The sequence below is a fragment of the Podarcis vaucheri genome (assembly GCF_965113315.1).
Source record: "Podarcis vaucheri genome assembly, chromosome: 6".
Taxonomy (NCBI): Eukaryota; Metazoa; Chordata; class Lepidosauria; order Squamata; family Lacertidae; genus Podarcis; species Podarcis vaucheri.
This window is the reverse complement of record NC_138764.1, coordinates 48,993,349-49,018,693: the sequence shown is the minus strand read 5'-3', so window position 1 is coordinate 49,018,693 and position 25,345 is coordinate 48,993,349. Positions and strand designations below refer to the sequence as shown.

Sequence of the window (25,345 nt, the reverse complement as noted above, 5' to 3'; positions counted from 1 at the left end):
TGTGATTTAAAATGGGCACAAACCCTAAAAACAATAGGAGATGCACCACCAGTGTAATGGTTTGGATTGAGTTTGTGGGTTGCTATTCCAGGATTCTTGCAATCATTTCCCGAGATGGCTCAAGATGTTCTGATGCTTAAGGCAGAAAATCCACATGGTGTCTCTACTAACTAGTTCCTTGTTTGCTGCCCTTCCATGGTACCCTGAAGCCTGCTGCTGCTTTGCATTCCTCTGAATAAACCAATGTCTTGTGCAAGTTAGGAATTAGAACTGAGTTCAAGGAGCCAAAGGTCCTCTGGCATTGCTGTCAACTGTACATTGAGGACGGAAATCCATTCTTAGTTTGGGGTCAGTAAACTGAAGCCTTCCCAGGAACTAATTGATAAGATGCTTTTTTTGTTTCCAGGTGTCATATTACCACCAGGCCACTTCAGGTGTTTTGGCCTACATTACAACTAACATTGCTGGCCTCTCTTCAAGCTTCCATTCCACCTTTCAAGCCTGTGAACAGTTTCTCCAGAAAAACAAAGACAATCTCTCGGTTGGGCTTCAGAATCTTTAGTTGTACAGAAACCAGTCATCTTTGTCTGACAATGAGCATTGTTGTAAATATTGAAATGACGGCTCAATGTATGGGATAAAAGGAGAGGAAAGAAACAGGTTTTATTCAAATGCACAAATTGCACAGCCCTCACTTGTGGAGGGAAGTCACTTTTATTGGCTTATGATCAGAATGAAGATTTTTATGCAGTAGGATTTAATGATCAGTAACTTAGCAATCATGTTTGCACTTCAGGAAGCAACTTGTTCTGATCCGTCCTGGGTTTTACATATCCTTAATTGCACCTGTGTTGGCTTCTGTTGAAGCCTTGTATATATTTGATTGGCAGAGAAATGTGATGTCAAGAAAAACTTGAAAATGGACTGTTTCTTTCTGTGTCCAGAACACTCTAGGTGGGGGAACAGCTTTCAATTGAAAATCAGTAGCTTAAAAAATGACTTTTCATATAGAGGTGAAATGTTTTTAAAGTGTTTTTTAATGAATTTCACAAGAATTCAGAACAAATTCATTGCAACAATTGTTCTTCATTGGAAGAATCTACAAACTAATTTTTGAATAGGTGGAGGGCATTCTTAACTACCTACAGTGCACACTGCACAAAATCAGCACAATATTAAATCATGTCACATGTTAGCTTTTCTTTAACCATTATTTAGTATCAATGTGTCTTTCTTGAATGTTGGAAGTTTTTTTATCATCAGTCTGAGCCTGAGGGAGATTAAATTATTTTGCCCTGGCGGTGCTGTCCTTCTCATGTAAAAAATCATTCAAACTTGCCCTTCTGGTACTTGGAATGAAGGGGGATGAATAATCTATTCTTTGATCCATAAACTAAGTACCTCATTTTCTGTTTTACTAGGTGGGTATTTTCTCTTACTCTTTTGTAGTAAAGTTTGCCAGTTCTGGTTTTGAATCTTTTTGACAGAGCTGTGGGACTTTATTGACATTTCTCTCAATAAAAGAATATTTAAAAATTTAAAAGCTCCTGAGTTTGCGTTTATTGGGCACAAACTGGTCAGGTGCTATTGGAGGCTATGGTGGCATGCCTCCATTTTATAATTATATATGTGCATGTTAACAAATTCTCATTTCATGCTCCACAGGGTTTAGCGCTGACACTGTTAAGCACATAACATATATTCCTGGGTTCTGAAGCTGCCCATAACATGGGTGGTATATCAGTGAGGCTGTTAACTCCGGTTAAGGATTGGTTTACATGCTTCAGCAGCAGAGCTGAGAACTGCAGTGGATCTCTTTCTTGTACATGAGATCACACTGTATGGGTAGCAGTTGTGTCCCCCAAGAACCACTGATATCTGCCAAAGTCAGCCTGCTTCTAGGGTTTTCTTGCTTTGCTGCACATGTATGTCATGCTTCTGCATTCACATTATGCAAGCGTGAAAGCTGAGGTCAAATACAGAATTCAGTACCTTGGGATTAATTTAAAATAAATCAAGTTCCTAGTACTTTAAGGTCCAGAAAGAAGATAAAAACAGGTAAACCAATCAGTGTGAAAGTGAATTGAGCACAACTTGTGATAGAGAATAAAAAATTGTTTATTTTCTTCTAAACCTTAACTATCAGCTAAAATGGGACATTTTAAATAAATGTCTAAAGCTACTGACTTTTGTAATGTACAAACCCATTGGTGATGCTCCAGCCATGTCCTCAAAACGTCCACATCCACAGTCTGAGAATGAGTTTAGTTCAACTTCATTCATTTGTCATGTATCTTTTCTGCTAGTTTGAAAGTTGTCTCAGCCAAATGGGATGGCATTTCCAAGCTGTTCATGCAGCAGCACTGTCCAGATGGCAAGAAGCTGAGGATACTATTTGTTGTAGAAGTTGCTTCAGGGACTATGAATTGGTTCCTTTTCTGTGTGTACACATTGGCGGAAGTAGCAGAGTTTAAACATATTAGTTGATCTGGTGATATCAGCCTAGGTGCTTGCCACGTTGAACTTCCTGTTGTGCTGAGAACCAAGAACAAACACACTTGGACCTGAACATCTAGTCCATGCGCTAAACTGCCAATCCAGCTGCAAAACAAAGGAAGTCAACCCGATTCTGGAGCATACCACTGCTGGTGATCTGACTTTGGGCAGGAAAAACTGCAAAGCAAGAAGAGCCTTGCCCAATGTGAGTCTCTGCTGTGTCAAAGGTATTCTGGAGCTCTCCAGTTGGCCAATGAGCCCAGAGAAACGTTACTGGTCTCTGAATTAAATGGAAAAACTCGAAACTTTGCTGGATCAGCGCATATCAGATGTATAACAAAGAGCGGGACTTGGATGAGGTTGCCCTGATTCTTGGTGCTTAGTCTCAACTGAAACGACAGGGAGTTGAAATGTTTGTTCATGAAAACAAACACAAATGACTTTTATACTATAAAACAAGTCCTTCATATGTTCTTGGATGGCCCATTGGCCACACGGGCAGGGATGTTGGGAGCTGCAGTCCAACAACACCTAGAGGGCCACAGGTTCCCCTCCCTGGTAGGTAAGGGTCACAGCTCAGTGGCAGAACATCTGATTTGGACGCAGAGGGTTCCAGGTTCTCTTCCTGGCCAGGTAGGGCCTACAGCTCTCATAAACCCTAGCCAGCATCACCATGGTCAGCCTTAGTCATTTGTTGTCTAAAATGGTTGTTAGAATATGAGTCAGTGCAGGAAGCTAGGCAAGTGCCTATTTACAAGCCTGCTGAATTTGTTGCTTAGATGTTGCAACTGCAGGCATCTAAAGCCATTCTAGTTTCTTTTCACACAAGGATAGCCAAGACTCAGAGCCTATTTGGGAAGCCTCTCTAATGACTCTGGCAACTAAGTGTGTGTAGCTGTGGCTGTATGATATGCAAATATTTCATACCCTTACTTGAATTTTGCCTGTATCTTGGTGCATTTTCAAAAGTAAAAATTAATACTCACATGCCAAGTCTCGGAACTGAGTCAACACAGGTTCAAAAAGGTCGTAATAGATTTGTTCAGGTTGGCTATTCTTTCGAATAAAGAGGAGATCATCCACTGTAACTGGGTCAGTCTTCCCTTGCCAGAGAGTCAGGCTGTACCTAGGAAGAGAAATCGTTTGGGGGGTACAGGAAGTTTTTGGAAGCTGTGTAGTCTAGGATGTTAAACAGGAAATCATTCAGTGCTAAGGTCCAAACTATACGTTATGTGGGCGATCCATGATTAGGCTGCAATTGACTTGATACCTGAGAGGCTTTGGGGTGTGGGGTTTGATTTGAGGAAATGGCATACAAGGGAATGGGAGCCAAGAACAGTACTGCAATATTCAGAAAAGTCTGATTAGTATATATTTTATTAAATTTCTATTCCTCCTCCCAAAGGAGCCCAGGGCAGCAAACACTTCTGTGATAATTATTTAAAAAACTGTTAAAAACATCTGAAGACAATAAAACATCTAACACAAATTTAAGAACAGATGTAACCAAATCACAAGCTGACCCACCAAAAGAGAAGCATTTTCAGCAGGCATCTAAGGGATACAGCCATGACACCTGCCTAATATCAACTGAGAAGGCATTCCAAAGTACAGGTGATGTCTCACTACAGAAATGACTCTGTAGGATATGCCTACGGGGATGACTTTACAGGGATGCAGCTCTGAAGGACAATAATGTTCCACTCTGCACATCAGTCCAAAAGATGTAACCCATCAGGGCAGTTAGGATCAGAATCCCCAAAGATCAGATTCCTCAAGCATCCCGAGTGCTTAGCAACCACTTCCTCTCCCCCCTACTCCCATTTTGATGTGATTAATCTGGCTGTGTCCTTGTGTTGCACTGTGGGGAGATCAGTGTTGTACCTTGTGGGCAATGCGTTCTTTGTTCCCAAGACAGCACTTTTTGAAAGGTGGTTGGCATGTTTTGTGACTGGGAATATGCAGATTCATTCTAATATTAGCAGTTCTGTTTTAATCTGACCTACTGCATACGGTTTGCAAGTTTCTAGTGCGTGAGTAAACCAAGATTTCTGAATTAATCTCTGTGTGTTGCAGGGGAGATAAACAATAAGTGTGCTGTAAATCTCTTACCTGTCAGACTGGCTGAGAAGCCAGCTCAAATGAGGCCAGGCTCGTCTTGCCATGACGGCTCTTATGGGGAAGGTGATTCGCTGAGGGAGGTTCCCTACGAGGCTATGCATGTCCTCAACCATTTTCTGTGTGTAGGTCTTGTTTGGAAAGAAAGGTAAATAGAGGGTTGACCATCCTGGGGAGAGAGTGCAGTCTGGGAACTTCTCCTGGATGAGTGAGAGGAATCTGAGGACAAACAACAACAATATAGCTGCAACTGCAGACATCTAAAGCCATTCTAGTTTCTTTTCACACAAGGTTAGCCAAGACTATTTGGGAAGCCTCTCTAATGACTCTGGCAACTAATGACTCAGACTTGATCTGCCCTCAGTAACCTTCATACCTGGCTTCCAGCATCCCATAATCCTGATCCCAAAGCCTTCCCTTATTACAAATATCTGTATTCTCTGATCTGCCATCTTTTGCCAATACAAGCTGAGACGCTATTAGCCTGCAAAACACAGTCTAAAATCTAGAAGGAAACCCTGCTTGGCTTAGTGGTGATTAAGAAATTGTCTCAAGGCACAAGCCAACTTGGCCATTTGACACAATCGAGTAGACACTTGGCATTTATCAATAATTGTGTCGTTGCAAAATTGGCTCAGTGAAGTCTTGTGCTGTAAGAAGACTATAGAGACTGCGGGATGATTTGGAAGCTTTTCAGATGGAAAATGTTGGCTCCATTGCAGATCAAGTTGGGTCTGCCTCAGAGGAGAATTTATGCCACATATGCAGAGAATAGATGGTTGTGGGGTTATTGGGTTCCTAAGCTATCTGCAGCAATTGATCCATATTTTTCTGATGTCTTGCAATGCATTTTAGTGCAGTGGGACTACTGAGTACACCTTGTACTACATTTGCCCACAGGTGTCCCCTCTTGAGCAAATATAGGGCTGAATCTGACTACATGGGACGGTTTAATTATACCATTTCTATAATTTTATTTATACATATCCCCTCTAAGGAGTATACAGAAAACTAAAGCAACAGACAACTTAAAACAGCAAATATTACAAAAATACACAGTTAATATATAAAAGGGGGTCCCAAGGATATGAAAAGGGTACCCCTCTTCTCATAGTTCTTTCTCCAGCCTTTGTCCCCTTCTCCTCCAGCTGCTTTTCACAGGGTCCCCTGTATGCACATGCTTTACACAAGTGGAGGCTTAGGAGAAAGTCACAGGTTTTGATTCGACTCAACTCCTACCATGTGTCGAATGTTAGTGTGTGATAGAGCAGTAGACAGGTACTTCTGGATACAGATGCTCCATCCCAGGATAGAAAATCCATCCTGATACAAATACAATAGAAGTTCATTTTACTCACCGGCTTGCGTTGACTGCAATATTAATAGGTACATTTGGGCCTCTCAGAATGTCTGCATTTAGCCACACAGGTCTGTGGATATTCATTTGAGAGAAGGTTTTTACTAATATATCCAGAGATGGGCCAACAGCTTTGATGCTTTTGAAATCCAGCTTGATGGCTAATTGGAAAAGGAAGAAACTCCTGTGAAATCCATCAGGTTCAGTTAGTGCCCCTAACTCAACCAGCCCTGCTTTGTTCTAGAATGGATGGATGGATGGAGGCAACACATGAAGAGGTCTGCTGTGGGCACAAGTCACCCTTTGTGTGGATCTCTCCCACAGTCAGGTAGGCAGCCTTTGAGAACATACTTTCCTAACTTTCTACAAGAAAATGAGCGCATAACAATAAATAGCAATGACCAAGTAGAGCTCTGGTGCAACAAATCTACTCCCCTCCCCTCCAAAACAAAACAAAAACAAAAACAGATAGAAGACCACAGAAAGTGTAGGATAATAATTATCACTGGGTAGGGGGCATGTTGGTGACAGCATAAGACTTCTGCACAAATTTTGTGAAAACAAATCAGGACAACTGCTCAATAAGTTTCCATCTGGAAGTGACCTGTAAGTTGCTTTATTATTGAACAGGAAATGGGATAACAAAAAGCAAGCTATAAATTAAATAAATAATGAAACCTCCATTCCTGATTGCAAGTTTTTTGCTTGTTTTCCTGCCATGGGTCAATGGGTGCATGTTCTTTTTAAGGTGTTTCGACCCAGTAATAAATTATGCTGCTACATCCAAGCTCAAAATACTCCTACTCTGCTTGGACTGCTCTCAGGGAAGCTACCCAGGGCCTCTTTTATACATAACTTCCTCCCCCTTCCTGGAAGATGCTTTCAGCACAAATGTAAAGTGCTGGATATAAGATCTTAATGGTGTATAGTCTCAAATCCATATTAAACATGGGCCGTTATACACCGTCTCAGCCATTTCCATGCATGTGACATATGGCAAGATCATAAGGCTGACAATAATAAAATAGTTAAATAAAATAATTTATCCCCGACAAAAAATTATACTTTTCAGATGAAACAATCTGAGTAAAAACAAACCCAATACCATTGGCTTGAAACTTATAATTGCCTTTCCTATCCACTTCAATTGGCAGGTCTCCTTTCAACCAACATACCTTTATTGGATGACTTAAGGACTGCCTCCAGCCATTCCTGAAGAGTGTTATCACTGTAGATGTCAGGTGGATGGGCCATGATGGGCGTGTCTGTCTCATTGGGTGTGTTGTGTGCTTCAACGGTGATATCGGCTTCCAAGGCCATAACGTCACCTGTACATATGTACCCACACACACAAACACAGAGACAGAGAGAGAGAGAATTCATAGTGAAGAAAGTTCTGTGCACAGTCTATTTGCATATGGTGAGAGTTTGGCATTTCACCCAGAGGCACCATTTCAGATTTTAGGGTCTGGGATTGGAACAGGGTCTAAAGGCTTGCTTCTAGATGCATTCAGTCAACTGTGGAAAAAGCGCTATATTTAAACAGTTTGCTGCACTTCCCTTATCTTTGTTTTAAGGTAATAATTGTAGCAAATATTATCAATACAGAACAGACAATAATTTTATAAAGCAAAGGGATTTATTTATAGTGCATTTATTATTAATATTATTTATTTATTGCTGTTGCTAGTTGCTTTTCTTATGGAGTAACTCAAAGTGATTTACATTAAAACCAGTTAAAAACAAAACCAACCCCCCCCCCACCAAACCTACCTACGTATATGAATAAAAGGCAGGACTCTAGGTCCTAGCCACATTAAAGAGGCCAAAATGAAATTAAGGGCTGAAAGTCCCAGGCAAAGAAAAAAAGCTTTTGTCTGCTTCCTAAAGCTAGATAAAGATGGTGCCAGGTGTGCCTATCTGGGGAAAGCATTCCAGAAGCTGGAGGCCACCACCAAAAAGGCCCATTCTCATATTGTTCCAGGGCGTTTTTTCAGCCAGAGCTCACCGGAACTCAGTTCCGGCACCTCTCAGGTGGCCATCATTATAAGAGAACAAGGGAGACGCTCATGGTGAGTTCCAGCACCTCTTTTTCTAGAAAAATAGCATCCTCCAAACCTCCCATGGAGGGGGGGGTCACACAAAGATGGGTGTCAGGTGATGATTGCAGGGTTCAGGTCAGTTTATGTGGGGAGAGGCAGTCCTTGAGGTACTGTTCTCATTGCAAGGAGGGTTTAATTTGAATGAGGACTCAACACAGTTGAGTTCTGGAAATTTCAGTGGTGTTATGACAAAAATATCCACCCAGAGTTCATTGTCACCCGAGTCCTTTTTCTTACCCAACAGCAACTACGAGTGAGGCCAATCAGACACCAGGATAGAGCAACCAAAGGAGTTTAATTTCTCACTTGATAAATTATTATTTGTATAGTTTTAATAGATTTTGTGTGTGTGTTTGTTTTTAGAGGTTATTATTTTTATCTGTAAGCTGCCTTAAGTCCCTGTCAGGGTATATTTGTTTGTATGTATGTATGTATGCATGTATGTATGTATGTATGTATGTATAAATAAATAAATGAAAATCAACTTTTTTATTTTAAAGCTTAGTTGGGGAGCCTTTAGTTGTTGGACCACATCTTGTTGGACCAAACCATTGGCCATGCTGGCTGGAGTTGAAGGGAATTGGAAGTCAAACAACATCGGGAAGGGCTTCTACTCCCTCCAATTTAAACAATATACAAAGTGCTATCTGAAGAAAAGAAGAAACTAATTGGGTTCACACCACAAATAAATAGAATAATACACCCGACACTCAGCATATTAAATTCCTACTGAAATAAATATATATTTGGTTTCTGATCACCAGGACAGCAGTGTTCCTGAAAGTGCAGAGGTCCTCCAATTTTATGCCATGTTCTTTTGATTCCTCTTGCTAACTGATAGACAACTCAGTGGAAACCTCTCTCTTCCAGTTCCTTCCTCAAGAAGGATTCCCAAGACCCAATGAAATACTTGATTTTTTCAGATAAGATGTCTGATGTAAGTTGTGCCTGAGCTGATAATGGAAGTGGAAGAGTTCTACATCAGCCTGGAGCTTTCTGCCCATTCCTCTAGTTTCATTATCACAAGGTGATAAGCCCCTTCAGGCAGAACGCAGTAGGAACCATGTTGATGGAGTTGTCTTATCTCACACAACTAGAATCAATTGCTCATTCTTATCGCTACAATGTGAGCCATCCTATCCCCCTTATCATTACAGATTTCTCTGCCTTGATTAACTGTAAGGAATGGTGTAGTTAATATGTTAAAGTTTAGCAGAACTTTTAAATCATGGTGGTTAACCCACCTTTAAAAAAGAAAAGGTATATTGGAAGAAGAATGTATTAAAATGCACTTTTGAACCTAGAATGAGCCCCTTAAAATTAACTTCTGTCACTTGCCCCTCAAGCACATAAATTGACAAATAAACTGCAGCTGTTTTTCTGTCAATTGAGGGATATTGACAAGTTCTTACACCCATTAGCAAGTCTATATACCCCTTTATCCTCCATGTGGGTGGTTGAATACAGACTTGCTCTGAATTCATAGCAGTGATGTATCTGTGAAAAGCATTATTTGAGGGAGGGAAAACCCTCAGCTGGACTTGAAACTCAAACAGTCATCTTCCCTGCTACTACGGTACATACTTGAAAGGAAAGTTTGTTCCTTGGGAACTGTACAGAACAACACTTGCAACAAATGAGACCAATATCTCCATAAGTCTAGTAAAGAAATACCATATTTTTCGCCCTATAGGACGCACCGGCCCATAGGACGCACCTAGATGGGGGGGGAATAAAGGGGAAAATTTATTCCCCCCCCCAGGCGCGGGGCTGGGGCGGGGGAAGCCTGAGCTTCCCCCTCCCCCAGCCCCCAGAACGGGACCCAGAGCGATGCCGAAGCTGCGTGCAGCTTCGGCATCGCTCTGGGAGCTTGCAGGGCTGGAGGAGGGGGAAGTCTAACCGAATTTGCGGGGCTGGCGACGGGGAGGAGCAGGCTTCTCCCCCCCGCCAGCCTTCTAGCCAAGTCGGGGGACAGCGGGAAAGGCACGCTGCGCCTCCCGCTGTCCCCCGAGCTTGTGGGGCTGGCGGTGGGGCTCTGCTGAAGCCTGGAGAGGAGAGGGGTCGGTGTGCACCGACCCCTCTCGCTCTCCAGGCTTCAGGAAAAGCCTGCATTCGCCCCATAGGACGCACACACATTTCCCCTTCATTTTTGGAGGGGAAAAAGTGTGTCCTATGGGGCGAAAAATACGGTAATGATGTCTAACAACTGTAGAGCAGTCGGTGTGGAAGCACCTTCACAATGTGCAGTTAAAGTCCAAATCTACCTCTTTAACCACCACCCCTTCCCAACAAACACTGCCAAAGTCAATGACATCAACACGTCACACGGTGTCCACACATCATGCACACTTCACATAGCACCAACCCCGCACAATCGAAGGGGCGAGCTGGTGCACTTGTTCCCAACTATGGTACTTTTAGCCAGGCATGATCTAACCTGGGAGAAGAAAACAGTGTCTTACTCTTCAATGCCTCTTCCATTTCACTCTTCCGGTTTGCAGCATGGTACCAGCTGACCAGCAACCCATCTTTCTGGTCTATTCTCCCCAGATTGAACAAATAATCCAACATATCTCCACCTGTACTGAAGGCTTGAGAATCTAAACAGGAAATTGAACACAAATAAACATGGGTTACTCCCAGTGCTTTTTTCTCTAAAAAAATGTTTAGGGGTACTCTCATATCACCATTTAAAGTTTAAATCGGGGAAAATAAATACAGTAAATGGACAAAAGTACAGAGATTCACAAAATGTTTAGGGGTATGTGTACCTCTGCGTCCCCCGGGGGAAAAAGCACTGGTTACTTCTAATGAAAACTAAACCCACACACAAAATAAAAGCTTTATGCAAATAAGAAAATAACACAACTTCCCGTGTCATTCCTGGTAGTTAGACCCAGTTAGTGCATATCTTTGGTGTTGAAGGAACATACCATATTTCATTCATTTCAAGAAGGGAAGGGTCCACATTTCCTTTCTAAATAAATATACATATGGCTGATAACAAGATGACATTTAACAGTAGGGCCAGAATTGGTCCAACAAATGTACAGTGTTCCATACCTAAATTTTCCAACAATACATAAAAACAGTTTTGTTGGCAGGTTTTAACATTTTATCCTCTATGAAGCTAGACATCAGAGTTGCCAAAGTTATTTTCAAGGATAGGAATTGTCCTTGCAACCAGTTAAAGCCTGAAACGGTCTCTTGTGTGTCCTTTTACTATAGATTTATCAAGGGGTTTGAGAAAGCATAATTTATCCTATTAACAGGTGGATTTCTGGTCAAACCTTAGAGAACCTTTTGAATAACTTCCTTGAGGGGTGGTGGTGGTAATATATCTGAAGGTTGTAATATCTCTCAGACTTGCTGTGATTCTTATTTTACTAACTTGTCACCTTTAGTAATTCATAATCAGTTCTGCTGAGGTTGTGATTTTGAATTATTTTGTATTTTGTACTTTGCCTAATGGTTAGTTGACTGTAATAAGCATTTGATTGATTGACTGGTTTAGCATCGGGTATCCAAATCCTGTGAGGAGGGGTCTTATGTTCCAGTTCACATCTTGGCTTCCCCTTCATGGGCTTACGAGCTCTTGGCTTTACTTTCTTCCTTGCTATGTAGAAGTGCTTTTGTCTTACCCCCCCACCCCACCCCCCAAAAGGGCAAAGTCCCTAATCAAAATTCTGTGCAAATTCCAAGTAATGAAGAAGAAAGACGCTCAACCTGTCGAGTGTTATAACTTAAGAAACTGCTTGATACAGATTCAGACCATTGATCCATCTAGCTCTGTGTTGTCTACACTGACTGGCAGGGCTTCAGACAAGAAACATCTCCAGCCCTACCTGGAGATACACAGGGACTGAAACTGGGGCATGGATGCTCTGCCACTGAGCTTTCCACTATAGTCCAGGGAAAATATCAGGCAAGGTTGTGAGGGTTTCACAGGGGTTGGGTTGAGGCTGTGCACATCTTAGGGAAAACAAAACTGAGTTTGCCCAGCTTCCCACTACCCAGCCACCTCTTGGATTTCATGGAACCAGCCCCAGAAATATCCTGTGAGGCTAAAAGACCTGAAGTAATACATTTCACTGAACCAACTGGCCTCAAAATAAGTAAGCATTCACATTTTACCTGCCTGAGGAAGAATTCAGCAAAACAGGGAGCTTGCATACTTGTGCATCAACCTAAGCCAAAAGCAGTTGCAATCTAGTTGGACTAGACGGCCCTTCAATTCCCTTCCAACTCTACAATTCTATTCTTATAGCTGCAACAGAGAGCCTGTCCTGTCAATGTATAGATAACAAATGCAATATGAATTCTAACCCAGCAATCACAGCATTTATGTGAAATTCACTGGCCCCCACCTCCAGCAAACCCTGGTCTTCTTGCTTAGTACCTTGCCGGGATTTCCTGTTGAGTGTCAGGGTTACAGTGAGAGCTATGCAAATGGAAATCACTGCCACGGCACTGATCACAGCAATGACAACTCCTTTTCTTCCAGTGGAAGGACACTTCATGCTGGAAGCTGTCATGTTCTTTAAGTGTGCCAGCTCCTTGGCAGCTTCACCTATACAATTGCAGTTTCCTTCCAAAAACAGGATGAGAGAGTAAATGAAGGTGAAGAGGCAATTCAGAATGTTTAAACTCCAGCCAGAAGCCTTGGCCCCCCGAAAACAGAAATCAGGACGAAGGGATCTTAATTCAGTAAGTGGTATTCTTTTTCTCCTTTTAAAAATCCAGAACAGCTCTGAAGAAGTTTCCTTCCAATAATCCACTGTTGCCTTGAAGGGATTCTCTTAATAACTTGTGATTTTTCTCACTTTAATAATTATTGCCTTGGACAAGTCACTTGTGATACCATGCTACTGTCTTGGAGGAGATTCCTTCTAATGATGTTTCGCTGTCTTGCAGGTGTTTCTTTTAAACAAGCTGGTACTTTCTTGAAGAATTGCTTTTCTAACACACCTTCCTGGCCTTGTTTTTCTTCTGATAATCTGGCACTGCCTTAAAAAATAATTATTCTTCTTTAAAAAAATGGTTCTGTGTTCCTTGAAGGATTTACCTCCTGGTAATCAAAGATCACCATCGTGGAGTAACAGGCTAAGTTTCTGTAATAGCTATAGGTTGTCTACCAAGAGGGGGGGAAAGACACTGGTGATGATCTCTCTAGCTCAGAAATAATTTTACTGAAGTTCTCTGAGGTTGTGCTCCTATGAAAAATCCATCTGGGCAATATTTTGAGGCCAAAGTACATCTACTTGATATGTGCTGGGGGGTGGGGGGAACCTTCCCTCCAAGAATTAGTTATATTAATGCCATGTGTGTGAAGGCAGCTGTTCTGAGATTACGTAAAGATGGGTCCTCCCTCTTCAGATCTGCACATACAAATGCTGGATCACATTAGACACCACTCCCACCACCAGGGAGGAAGAAAGAAAGACTATGCCTGCTGGTTTGAAATTAACAGGTTTGAAATAATACTGACATTATCACTTCTAAGCTTTCCTGACCTTACTAGATTAAGAGAATATATTTCTCTGAAAAGCTTCTGTTAAAATTACAGCATTAGCCCCACACACACACACACACACACACACACACACACACGTAAATGCAAGAAGTTCAGGATCTCATAACAATTGAACTCATCCCACTGTAGATACAGGAGACCTGAGACATACCTCTGCAAATCCCACTAAAGCCCTTAAGTACTGTGCTTGCTTTACATATCCCAAGACAGAGTTGGGTATACACTGTGTATGCTGGGCCAAATCCTCATGGTGCTCTCTTGCTTTGCCTAGTGAAAACCATGACAACCAGGTTCAAGCCGATTCAGATGGCAGGCATGTGCGATGGCTACAAAGGAGGTGTTCCTGCCGCACGAGTTTGTGTTTCCTTTCTCAAAGTCCCAGTGGGCTGCTGCTGTCAATCGCCTTCTTTCCAATAAGAAGCAGAGGCGACTGAACCCCAGCTTGGTGGCCTCTCGCTAAGCAGAAAAGAAAACTGTCCAGTAGTTTAGTTTGGGGCACAACAGTTTTTGTTAAGGTTAAACTCTTGAATGAACGCCTTGGAGACAGTTCACATGATCAAACAATCTGTTCTATATGTGATAGGCAGGAAAGGTCAGTGTGCAATGCCAAGTGGCCAAGCGATTATTCCACTGACCTGCCAGACTGAGACTGCCTGTAGTGTGCAGTTTACCCAAGCCCACAGCTCATCCTCGGATTAAAAACAAAGGGAAACCACAAAACTGGTGTTGTGCTGTGTTTTCGTGGGTGTATTCTATAACATGTCGTTGATGCAGTTAACAGTGTATTAGAGGTGGATTCATACTGGACTGTCCAAATTTCATTCTGCTTCATTCTGCAATGCTTCCTCAGTGTTACTGACTTGTTACCTAATTATAGCCATCTGGAGGGGGCCGCACTTGAGCTACAGCACAACGAAGGTGGAACACACACACACACACACACACACACACACACACAGCATGGGATGAAAAGTTACATGACTTCAGCAAGAAGCTATGCACTGATTGGAAACCTAGCTGTTTGTTTACTCCCAAAACTTTGGCAAGCATGAATGGTATTGGAATGACGCAACTGTCCCGATACCACCATAAGCACAAATTCTTCTGAACGCACAATAAAAAGGACACTTGAAGAGGCCCAAAGGCTTCCAATGTGGCTGAGGAATCTCCTTGTCCAGTGGGGAGGTGCAATGCCAGCTCCATGTCTCAGGGACAATGTGCAGTTAAACCACGAATCAACAGCCTGCGTGGCTTATTTGGCATTTTTTATGCAGTTTCTTTACTCCCTGTTGTAGTTTGCATAGAATCGGCGTCTTAATATTCAAGCAGCACCTCATTGCTAGGGATAAAAGTAGTGTCCATCACAGATCCAGTAATTCCACCCTGTTTACAGCATGATCTGATCATTTTTATTTGCAATTTATATTGTTAGAATCATCATGTAATCAATATAGTGATCATGCTATCAATAAATTTATGAACACACATTTGCTATGGTAGCATGGCATTCTTAAGCCTACTACATCCTTTCCAAAGCTGTCACCCAAACGCAGCAGACACTGGTCCATTTAGGCCATATGGGGCACTGCTCCAGCCAACCTCAGTCTGCCATCAGCCAGGCCCCACCTGCCCGCCTTCTTACTTGCAACCAGCATAGGCGCCGACTCCATGGGGCTTGAGGGGGCTTGAGCCCCCTCAAAAATTTTTTTGGGGGGGCTCAGCCCCCCCAATAATCTCGGGCGCCCTTGCCGCCGTCCCCCGCCTCCTCCCCACCTGCTCTCTCCCCAGCCAGCCAGCCAGCCAGCCGCGCGCCCTAGCTGGAGAGCCCCGGCCGTCCCCCGCAAGAACAGGGGAATCCCCGGGGGGCGGGGGCTTCTGCCTCTAGCCCCAGGTTTCCCGCATATCAGCTGTTCCGGAGCTGATTAATAGGCAGCAGCACGCTCTCCCCTATTCGCTCGCGAGGGGGCGGCGCCACTTTATTTGCATATTCATGAGCTTATTTGCATATTCATGAGCTCATTTACATTTCACGAGCTTTCCCGGGCCCCCCCAATATTTTTTATAAGTCCGCGTCCCTGGCAACCAGCCAGAAGGCAGCTCTGTTGTCATTGGCTCTGGTTCCATCTAATGTTGGTCCTTCCTGCCTTCTGCCCCACCAGCCCCAATGAACACAAGCTACCACTGTCCAAACATTGTTCCATTTCTATACCACAAGCATAACACAAGTGTAGTATGCATGCAGACCAGCAGAATGAAAATAAAGCCGGATCCAGGATTTATGGGCTGGACAGGTGGCTCCTGAGAAGCCTCGTTTTAATTCATTTCTAAGCTTTGATGCGCCAGATTCACTTTTCTCAAAGCTTCCCTTCTACTGCCACCTTCTGGCTGACATGCTGGGACAAGTTAATCAGACCTTGTTCCATTTTACAATATTCTTTACAGGACTCTAGTGGTGTACTGGAAAAAAATGAAGTACAGGAGATCATCAGGACAGTCCCCACAGCAATATCCTAAAGGAGTGTCCAAAATGTTGGTGCAAAAGGGGGGGGGGGAGGCGGAATTAAAGGATGCCAAGATCCAAGTTTGGAGCAAGTACTCTTTGGTGAGAGAACCCCAGCAGAGATTTAAAATCACAAAAAATGCAGCAAAGTAAAGCATGGAGATATAGGCTGTTAGACCTTTAAAATATACCCTTGTAAGTTCTAAAACTTCCCACTTCCCTCAGCATAGGAAAAAACCACGTTTGGTAAATAAAAAATTGGTTTACTTACAAATTCTTCAAAGGTTAGGTCCATGTATTTTTTCATACTGTACATCAGTCAGAAAAGTTGTACAGGCAGCAAAAATTGGCTTGGTCAAAATGGAGAAAGTTCTTAAATTATTGCTACAAGAACTCAAGAATGGCTTGTGAGAGCAATGTGACTAAGCTGGAGCAATCATCTTAGCCTCCTCACAAGCTGAGCTTCTTAAGTAGACTGGAAGGGGAATCAAGGCTTGATTACTAGTTCCTCCCAAGGTGAGCTAAGCCTGGCAGGACAGCTTACTCTATGGTATTAAACCCTTCATGCATTAATTTGAGTTAAGAATGCTGGTTATATGAGGTTGGTTATCCCACAAAAAATGCAAGCAACTGTGTTAATCCATTATCTATAGACATACACACACACAAACACCACATAATGTTCTATTGATTAGGCTCATAATCCTTTGCATAGTTTACCTGGGAGCAACCCTATTGAACTCAGATGATTACTTCTTATCAGGTCAATTTGTAAAATATAGTGAGCTTTAACCAAAGATCTTTTATTAGGAATGCAAACCATCTTGCAAGATATGTTTCCATTTAAACTGATACCCTGAAGTAGGAACCCCCCATCAAAGGAAAGAAGCAGCCAGTTTCTGCTTAGATATTTTATCCTATTCCCTGAATTTCTTTATGGGAATATATTCAGAATAACAAACACAGGTTGCTATTATGAAATCCTTCAGTAGGCTTTTAAGAATCAGTTGCTCATTACCCTTTTTGACACAGGTGAAGATAGTAAATTCAGTAAATGGTAGCTCACGTTCTAATACAACTGTCTCCTGCACTTGTTGAATTTCTCTTAAAAAAACAACAACTGTGTTCCATTGCTGCTGCTTTGGTGTGTTCTAAAATAGTAAATGAAATACCGTGATTGCACCCTCCCTAATTTTGTGTTGCGGCATGTCTCCCATGGCAGAAATATTGTGAGAATTAAAGAATAGAGGGACTGTCATCCACCAGACTAAAAGTGACAGGTGCGATGCCCTCTTTTCCGTGTAAATTCTATCCCCTTTTTGGATCACTTCAGGATTCCCCACCAAAATGCTGTGTTTTGGGTAGTGCCCTTAAATGTTGTTTCGGGTGGTTTGTGATCCTAATGTACATTCATCTCATTGACTTGGACCATACCGAATGAGTGTTGAGTCTCCTCAACCTTTAGCATGACTCTGGAAGCAATGACACAAAAGGCTGTTTTGGGGTATCATCACTGGCTCGGTGCCCCTGATCTGAAGAAACAGGCTTAAAGTCCCCCTGGTCCAGTCCTTCTATTATTCTGTTGTCCCATGGCAGCCATTTTGTGTTATGCCACACCTCCATGGCAGCCATTTTGTGACTGGCACCCACAGCCTGCCCTCAAAATTCAAAATATGTCCCTGGTCCGGAGAGGTTGATGACACCTGCCATACTCCAACTATTTTCTCTGCCCACCCCCTCATATTTTCCCTCATAGTGTTTGGAGGAAGGAAAATAAGCAGCAAGTGTGACAGGGAAGGAAGTGATGGTTCTTTTAGTTTAGCTTTTTGAAAAACAAGAAAATGCCTAAATACAGTTGATTTAAAATAATAATAACCACCTGTTATTCTGGTTTCTGTCTGTTACTTGTGCAGTGCTTCCAGTATGTTGCACCTTCCTGTCTTTAGGAGAATTCCAGGCATGCTTCTGCTTTGTAGAAGCCATTTAGCAGCCATTAACTTCTCTGGGGGAAAGTGCAGGCAGAAGAAGCACTACGCTGACAGCTCCTTTGTCTGCAGACCAGATTTGCTGGTAATTTTTGACAATGCAACTCTCTCTCTCATTAGAGTGCTAACATGACAGTCGCTCATGGAGAAAGTAAAGACTTTTTTGTTGCAAAAACAAAAAACAAAAAAAACCGACTATAGACACAAAGAAACAATTTCTAACCTTTCCAAACACTGGCCTTCTTATATGTGAAAAAGCATTTCTAAAATTGTTTCTAAAAACAAACTGTTCAGTACTATAGACCCTGTATAGCTGATGGACAAGGAAAGGGGAGGTTGTGATATATTATGTACATGTGATGGGAGCTGGGAGGCAAATATTGAAAATGTGGCTTACTACAACCCTGCAATGTCTACCGTATATCCCCATATTGCAGGTGGATAGAAAAAGCTGCAGCCAAGTAACTTATAATGATGTAATGCTATCTGCCATTTATATGCCCACATAGTAGAATGGAGTGGGAATTATAACCATTGTGTATCATGAGCTCTGCATTTCAGATGGATGCTAAGGTTGACAGACAATGGCTCATAATAGCTCTCTAATAAACAATCCGAAGAACTGCCTCCTATTCAGCCTCTCTTATTGGTGAATTAAAACATCCAACATGCCCTTTTCATTGCCATACTACAGAGTACACAGGTATTGCCAAGATGCAGGCAGTTATGTAGGATCCACAGATATTTCAAATAAATTCATTTCATCACACAGTTATGCTGGAAACAGACACCACAGCAAAATATATCCTCCAAAAAGCAAAACATATAGTATGGGGAAATTTAGCTAAATTTGCTGCCTCCTTTGCTTCCTAACTTAAAGCTCAACTGAACACAGACATGCTGGGCTCAGCTCACAAACATCAGACTGCACCAACCTGTTGACCTCCACATATTTTGGACTACAACTCCCATCAACTGCAGCCAGCATGTTGTATGAAGCATCACACACACACACAAACACAACCGCTGTGCTCTTAGCAGTCTTACCGTATAAATGGAGAGCCTAAAACAGGAAACCAGGGTATATGTGTCACCCTAGACTTTTCCTATCCTCATGGGCTGTACTTGGGGAACATGGGGATAAGATGTGAGGCTGGTGATGCACCCCCAGAACAGTGTCCTCAAATGCAGGGCACTCCCCCCCCCCATGGCAGAGAATCATTGTGGTTCTTTTTAATTCGGACACCCCCATTGCATCATTTTGCTAGCTCTGCAACAACATGCAGAGGGAATAGTCAGTGGCGTAGCGTGGGGGGTGCCAGGGGTGCCGGCCGCACCGGGCGCAACATTTGGGGGGGGCGCGTTTGGCCAGCCCTCCTCGAGGAAGCAGGAACCCCACTGTCCTCGGACCTCCTCCGAAGGCTGGCGGTGGGGCGGAGAGACCTCCTCCCGCCGCCAGCCTTCGGAAGGATGCTCCGAAGCCTGGTGGTGGGGCGGAGAGACCTTCTCCCCGCGCCAGCCTTCGGAAGGCTGCTCCGAAGCCTGGCGGTGGGGCGGAGAGACCTTCTCCCCACGCCAGCCTTCGGATGGCTGTCCTGAAGACTTGTGGTGGGAGCAGTGGCGTAGCGTGGGGGGTGCAGGGGGCCTGCTGCACCTGGCACAACATCTGGGGGGGGGGCGCAGAAGAGACTCGAGTGCTAAAATCCACGGATTAGGGGGCGCAAATTACTTGCCTTGCCCCGGGTGCTGAGAACCCACGCTACGCCACTGGGAATAGTGTTTCTCTACCTGCACAGTTTTTGGATATATAGCATAGCACTTGACCATCCTTTACGCCTGAACTTTCTGCACCACGTTACCCACTGGAGAGTTATGACCCCTCTAGTTACTTGCTTTTGCAGAAACAAACATGACTCTCTGCTAACTCCAGCTGCCCAATACAGGGGTACTTTCCTCCCATCTGCAAAGCTCTGCCAGCTTGTTCCGGCTCTATGGAAAGCGGCTTAGGGCTGAGGTGCCATAAGTGAAACCAAGTATGACCCCCATGGTTGAGATGCATGCTAGCTTTTACTAGACCAAGGTACTGAAGTTGGACAATAAGGCAGCTGAGCTGCACAGGACTCTTCTTCAAAAAGGGCAGGCGTTCTGTGCTACTGAGAAGCTGCCGCTTTGAATATGGCGCAACTCCCTTGTTTTTGTCTGGGGTCATCTGTCCTAGCGTTTTATGGTGTCGAGAGCTTCCACCTCAGCAAAGGAGCAGCTGTAAAAGCCTCGGTGATGATGGGGGCTCAGGAAAAATAAACTAGGGCAAAGGCGACGTCTCTCCAGAGGCCGAGACTCCCACCCACCGCTGGCCCCGCCTCGGAGTGGGGAAAGGAGAACTGGGGAGATCCGTCGGAAGAACGAGGTGGGCAACCCCTAACTCAGTCGGGTAAGGGAGGTTCGCCTCCACCCAGTCGGGCTAAGGTAGGTGGGGGACCAGCAGGATCTGGGGTGACCTGTGCAAGCCCCGCGCCGACCAGTCCTGCGCCCCCCCTTGCCTGAGCAGCTCAGCAGTGTGGCCTGGCCAAAAGACCCCGCCTGAGCAACTGCCTGCCACGAGGGGGACGCTCCCCTCTCGGATTGGCACCCGTTTTCCCCACGATTGCTGGGGTACGGGCTGAAGTTTCCTCCAGTCGTAGGTAAAAGAGCACTTGCAAAAGAGAAAAGTCCCCCTGTGCAAACTTGCACATCGCGACACGCCCCCCTCCGCTTGCGTTTCTGGCTTCTTTTTAGCACTAGCACGAGGATTTTCCCTATCGCCCAGTCCAGTCTGTCTCTGCATTCCCGCCGCAAGGGGGACTTTCCTTCCCAGTTCCGGGATGTAGTTCCGTCTGTTTGCACAGCGAAATGCTTTCTATGCAATTATCTGGCCGCGCTTGGGGGCCGTTTGATGTGGGATGTGTGGATCCGCTGCTTTTGAGTGTTGTGCCCGGTTCTTGATCGTATCCTTTCCGACCCTGCTTATTTTGATGGTAAAGATGCCATTCTTGTTTTGGGATCTGATCCGGCAGCTTTGCTAGTGTTTGTGTTTCTGAGATTCTAGCCTTGGGCGGCGGGGAGTCTGAGTGACACACTGAAAAACGCACCAGTGCAACGTCATTCACCGGTGGTAAGGAAAGTTTTGTTTTGAAGTTAATATTTCAACTTGCTAGTCGCTGAAAACCCGTTTGAAATGTCTTTGGCCACCCACTCGGCTGAAGCACCTGCTATTCTTTCAGACTGAGGGTACAGTGTCACTACCGCTATACTAAGGGGAATCAAAGAGTGCAATTTATAATCGCGGGATTCCTTTATGCAGAGTTCTCGCTCATGTACTCCTAATTGCAATTTATCTGAGAATCCCTTGGGGAATACGGTATTTGTCTTTTACTAGCCTCCAAGTTTCCCTTTTGTGTTGCAGGTTGAAGGGATGAGGAAGACAAGTGTCAGCTTATGTGTTTCTCTGAAAGTAAACTACCCATCTTGAGGTACTTGGAAGTTTAAGGAGTGGAAAAAACCTGTTACTCTCCTAGTTTGCTTTTCCTATATTATATGCAGTATTCTGTTCAGATCAGGAGGTGCGTTACCCCGCTGAAAATATTTTACTGCTTGGAATAAGGAGCATGTTGCTGCAATCCATAACAATTTAAGAGTCACTTCCCATGAAGCCTCTCAAAGCAGTTTCACAATGCAATAAAAACCATGTAAAACCATTTAAATTAATTCAGGTATGGACTCTTTTGTTATAGCAAGTGGCTTTGGTGAGCAACTATTAGTCAGGATCTACATTTGTAGTTGATTCTCCACCTGAGGGTCTGTAACAGCAAGTGTATTTTTGGTAGGTGATTGGAGGGTGACTGGGTGGGATGGCTGCGGGACCTGCTATAGACAATTACTGAATAATTACTTTCATTCCTGCTTGTGGGTTTCTAGATACTAATAATGTAGGAGTCTGAGTTTCTGCTAACCCACACCATTCTAATGGTTTTGGCCCATACTAAAATTTACATTATGCCCTTTGCATCCACTTTGTTACAGCACTCTGGGCATTTAAAGAATTTCTCCATAATAATTGATGTGCCCCTCACATGGCAACCACCACACATGGAACATTTCCTCTAGCAGGGTTTCCCAAACTTGGGTCTCCAGCTGTTGTGGGACTACAACATAAATTTGTGACATTGGAAGTGGCCCTAATTTTTGGTAGGCTGGAATAATTGCTTTGAGCTAAATCCAGACCTACTTTACCCAGCCTAAGCATTGACTGGGGTCAGAATTTACCTGAAGTAACAGAGAAGCTTCCCTTCACTGTAATTTGAAGACCATGGAATAAATGCTGGAAAAAATTGAATAAATAAGAAGTCTGTGTTCCAAGTCCTTATGAATGCAACCCACATCCCTCTGTAATCACTGGTTAAATGCTCATTGGCATTAATGGTTCCAGATGTTGCCCAAAGCCTTTAAAACCTGCTCCTGGCTTTATGGTGGCATATGGTGTGATGACCTGGCCATCTTTTTATCAGTCTAGTCAAAAGGGGAGGTTATGAGCGCCACTGTTCACAGATGTCTGAGAATAGCTCTCTCTTGGGAGCACTGGCTGAGAATTTTGTTAAGCACTATTAGCCGGTCCATTTAAATTCAACTCCTTCACAGCAGCAATACAAAACATATACCCCTAAGAAATGTGGTGTGAGAGAGAACACATGTGACAATTACACTTTAATTTTGAGGGGACAGGACATTTCTGACTACTTTGAAGCTGAAGTAACTTTCTTTTGCCTCTCAGTGTGTCTGAACAGGTAAAACGAGTGTCTCCCAAGTTGAAGTTTGGCCAAGGGAGTTGCAAGCGACTATCTTCTTGAAGTACCATGTCCACAGATGCTGATCCCTCGACCTTAGTGAAAGTGCTCCACTTGGTTTTCCTTTCAACTTTCTGGGGAATGCAGATCTGGGTGACTTTTATAGCCAGTAGGTTGGGACCGTTCCACAGCCCCACTCTTTGCACATAGATGCTTAAAGGCCAAATTAATCACAGTTAATTTATTTAGGGAGGGATTCGACATTTGGAGAAATGGGAGTGCTCTGGACTGGCATATGCAGTGAATTCAGAAAGGGGAAAAGGGCTACTTTAGTTTGGCAGTAAGATGTAGGCTGGGCAAATAGGGATAACACTGGTTGGCAAGAAGATTTACTTTCTGGATTGGCGAGTCTATATTCCTAGACACCAAGCAGCTGAATGATGATGATGTGAAGGTAAAACCGAGTGTGGAAAATCCTAATAAACAATGGAAATAAGCATAGCTGTCAACTTTTGGATTTGAAAATGTAAGGGCTCAGCAGCCTCACCAGTCCCGGGGCCAGTCTACGGGATATCTAACAATCCGGGATAGCGGCGCTGAAATAAGGGAATTTCCCGCAAAAAAGGGAAGGTTGACAGCTATGGAAATAAGCCATTCTGAAGCTAGAAGAGATTATCTAAAACTGTATACGTCTGTTAATTTTGCATCCAATGTTTTTTTAAAAAAACAGCTATTCATTATTATTTTTAGCATTTGTATCATTTAAATAACCTTGTTCCTTTGTGCTCGCCCCACTTGTTCTTGCAGGTTTTGTGATGGGCAACAATCTCTCACAACATACATTCGGATTCATTCAGAGTTGCCTCTTCCCTTATTACTTCCACATTGGCTCAGCTTGTGCTTTCATCAACCTGACCATATTTGCCATGTGTCACCCCAGCGAACTTCTCAATGAGGAAGAAACCATGCAGGTAGTGGGCTCCCTCTTTTAAATATCACGTGCATCCGTTAGTCCGCCATTCCGCTTTGTTACATGGCCTCGCTTGTGATGGCATGCCTGCCTTAGGAAGAAGTGGTCAGACCGAGAAGCCACCCACACTTACTAGCAGGGCACTCTTTCTGTTTCCTGTAACTACCACCATGGCTGGTAGGGGGTAGTATTCAGACAGTAGGTGGTGGGGCAGAGCAGCAAAGGAGCACAGTTTGGTGACTTGGCACAGGAACAGAACATCTTGCACCAAAATATACCCTATTAATCCTAATTTGAAAATGCAATGGCAGGGCCAACCCACAGGGTTATTTTAAGGATGATATGCACTGCTGGGGCCACAGGAACCTGCCTAGGTACCAGCCATGAATCCGAGTATTATTCCTGCAAAGTGATTGCAGCTACATGTGGTATGAAAACCCCCCACATACTGGCTGATGCTACCCGACAATAAATAGTTCATAGCATAACTATCTTTCCTTTCCAGATTACAGTCTTCTTCATTTGTGTCATAGTTGCTGCTCTAAACGCTCAGTGGTTTGGGCAAGTGACTTCAGATATTATGGCTGAAATGCACCTGGTTGAGCAAAGCTATGGCTTGGGAGAGGATGCTGGGTGGTTCCCGCAGAGGTCCTTTATGCGGCTGCGTCAACTGGATTCCCATTACAGGGAGCTGACAAGCAGACTGAGCATCTATCATGGTTTCTCTTCCCTCTGCAACCTCTGCTGCATCGCATGCAATGGCTTGAGCCTCTACTATATGGCTGCTCACCTTTCAACATTGTAAGCACATGGGTAAATAACCTGCATGGGCATGATTGTGAAAAGATGGACTGCAAATGGCAGAAGCCATGGCCTAGGTTGCTGTAGAGTGCTCCTCCAAGCAGGATTCACAGGTGCTTGGATCAGCCTGTTCTGCTATAAATTTTCCAGCCATCATTGGATTGGCAGCCCATGCACTAATCAACCTTTCATAGAACACTGGACTTCTTGTTGATCAATGAGACATCTCATTGTAATAGTAATACTTGGTCAGACAATTATGAGACAATATAAATGCCACCAAAATACTTGATGCAAGTAACAGGTTTCTTTTTGAAAATGAAAAATTCGTAAGCAGATGCCTACAGCTGAAAAAGGATTTGTCACTTTATTTGCCCTCTGCTCCTCCTAGTCTTCTAAAGGACCAGATGTTAACCTTTTAAGGTGGCTGCAGCCTTGCTAGTTATGGGTATCAGCTTAAGGGCACCTATGACTTCCTAACTGTGCTTGGTCCAATCTAGGGAAAATCTCTTCTGATATCAAATATATTTGATACCAACTTCTGAAAAGGTAAAATGCTCTTCCCAGCCAAAAGGTGACTGTTTTTTAATTCTACCAGGGATTATATTAAAGCCTTACGTTCCAAAGAGCAACAACAGATGCGGTAATAAAACGAAATCTAAA

At 43.6% G+C, this 25,345-nt stretch overlaps 3 protein-coding genes across 14 annotated transcripts in view; 2 read left to right on the top strand and 1 right to left on the bottom strand.

Moving 5' to 3' along the window:
• ACOT11 (acyl-CoA thioesterase 11) overlaps positions 1–1,543 on the top strand; it is a 61,387-nt gene extending 59,844 nt beyond the window's left edge. For both annotated transcript variants that reach the window (XM_082225661.1, XM_082225662.1), the window contains one exon: positions 407–1,543. In XM_082225661.1, the coding sequence (XP_082081787.1) occupies positions 407–562 (156 nt within the window). In that variant the 3' untranslated portion in view covers positions 563–1,543. The remainder of the gene's footprint in view (positions 1–406) is intronic.
• Positions 1,022–19,362, bottom strand: FAM151A (family with sequence similarity 151 member A). Of its 8 annotated transcripts, none has more exons than XM_082225702.1 (8): positions 17,541–17,937; positions 16,378–16,490; positions 10,536–10,673; positions 7,147–7,299; positions 5,973–6,132; positions 4,609–4,833; positions 3,483–3,622; positions 2,760–2,885 (listed from the first exon to the last, which is right to left on the bottom strand). In XM_082225702.1, exons 3-8 carry the CDS (start codon positions 10,642–10,644, stop codon positions 2,812–2,814), a joined length of 861 nt encoding a protein of 286 aa, XP_082081828.1. In that variant the 5' UTR covers positions 10,645–10,673; positions 16,378–16,490; positions 17,541–17,937; the 3' UTR covers positions 2,760–2,811. The 8 variants fall into 8 exon arrangements, with proteins under 8 accessions (XP_082081825.1, XP_082081824.1, XP_082081828.1 ...); XM_082225703.1 differs by having other exon boundaries at positions 16,378–16,456; XM_082225699.1 differs by lacking the exons at positions 2,760–2,885; positions 16,378–16,490; positions 17,541–17,937 and adding exons at positions 1,022–2,601; positions 12,473–12,778.
• A 1,038-nt stretch (positions 19,363–20,400) lies between these two features.
• On the top strand, positions 20,401–25,227 carry LOC309533985 (transmembrane protein 205-like). 4 transcript variants are annotated; one of them, XM_082225720.1, is made up of 5 exons: positions 20,401–20,498; positions 21,534–21,600; positions 22,899–23,080; positions 23,719–23,882; positions 24,387–25,227. In XM_082225720.1, exons 3-5 carry the CDS (start codon positions 22,981–22,983, stop codon positions 24,684–24,686), a joined length of 564 nt encoding a protein of 187 aa, XP_082081846.1. In that variant the 5' UTR covers positions 20,401–20,498; positions 21,534–21,600; positions 22,899–22,980; the 3' UTR covers positions 24,687–25,227. The 4 variants fall into 4 exon arrangements, with proteins under 4 accessions (XP_082081846.1, XP_082081844.1, XP_082081845.1 ...); XM_082225718.1 differs by lacking the exon at positions 20,401–20,498 and adding an exon at positions 20,976–21,105; XM_082225717.1 differs by lacking the exon at positions 20,401–20,498 and adding an exon at positions 21,152–21,242.
• Positions 25,228–25,345: the final 118 nt, after the last annotated feature.

Coding starts and splice junctions, on each gene's coding strand:
- FAM151A (XM_082225698.1), bottom strand. CDS start 12,608: ATGACAGCTTCCAGCATGAAGTGTCCTTCCACTGGAAGAAAAGGAGTT. Junction 10,674..12,472: donor CAACAGGAAATCCCGGCAAG/GTACTAAGCAAG, acceptor TTTCCTGTTTAG/ATTCTCAAGCCTTCAGTACA. Junction 2,886..3,482: donor TCAGTTCCGAGACTTGGCAT/GTGAGTATTAAT, acceptor CTGTCGTTTCAG/TTGAGACTAAGCACCAAGAA.
- LOC309533985 (XM_082225720.1), top strand. CDS start 22,981: ATGTCCACAGATGCTGATCCCTCGACCTTAGTGAAAGTGCTCCACTTG. Junction 23,081..23,718: donor CTGGGTGACTTTTATAGCCA/GTAGGTTGGGAC, acceptor TTGTTCTTGCAG/GTTTTGTGATGGGCAACAAT. Junction 23,883..24,386: donor ATGAGGAAGAAACCATGCAG/GTAGTGGGCTCC, acceptor TTTCCTTTCCAG/ATTACAGTCTTCTTCATTTG.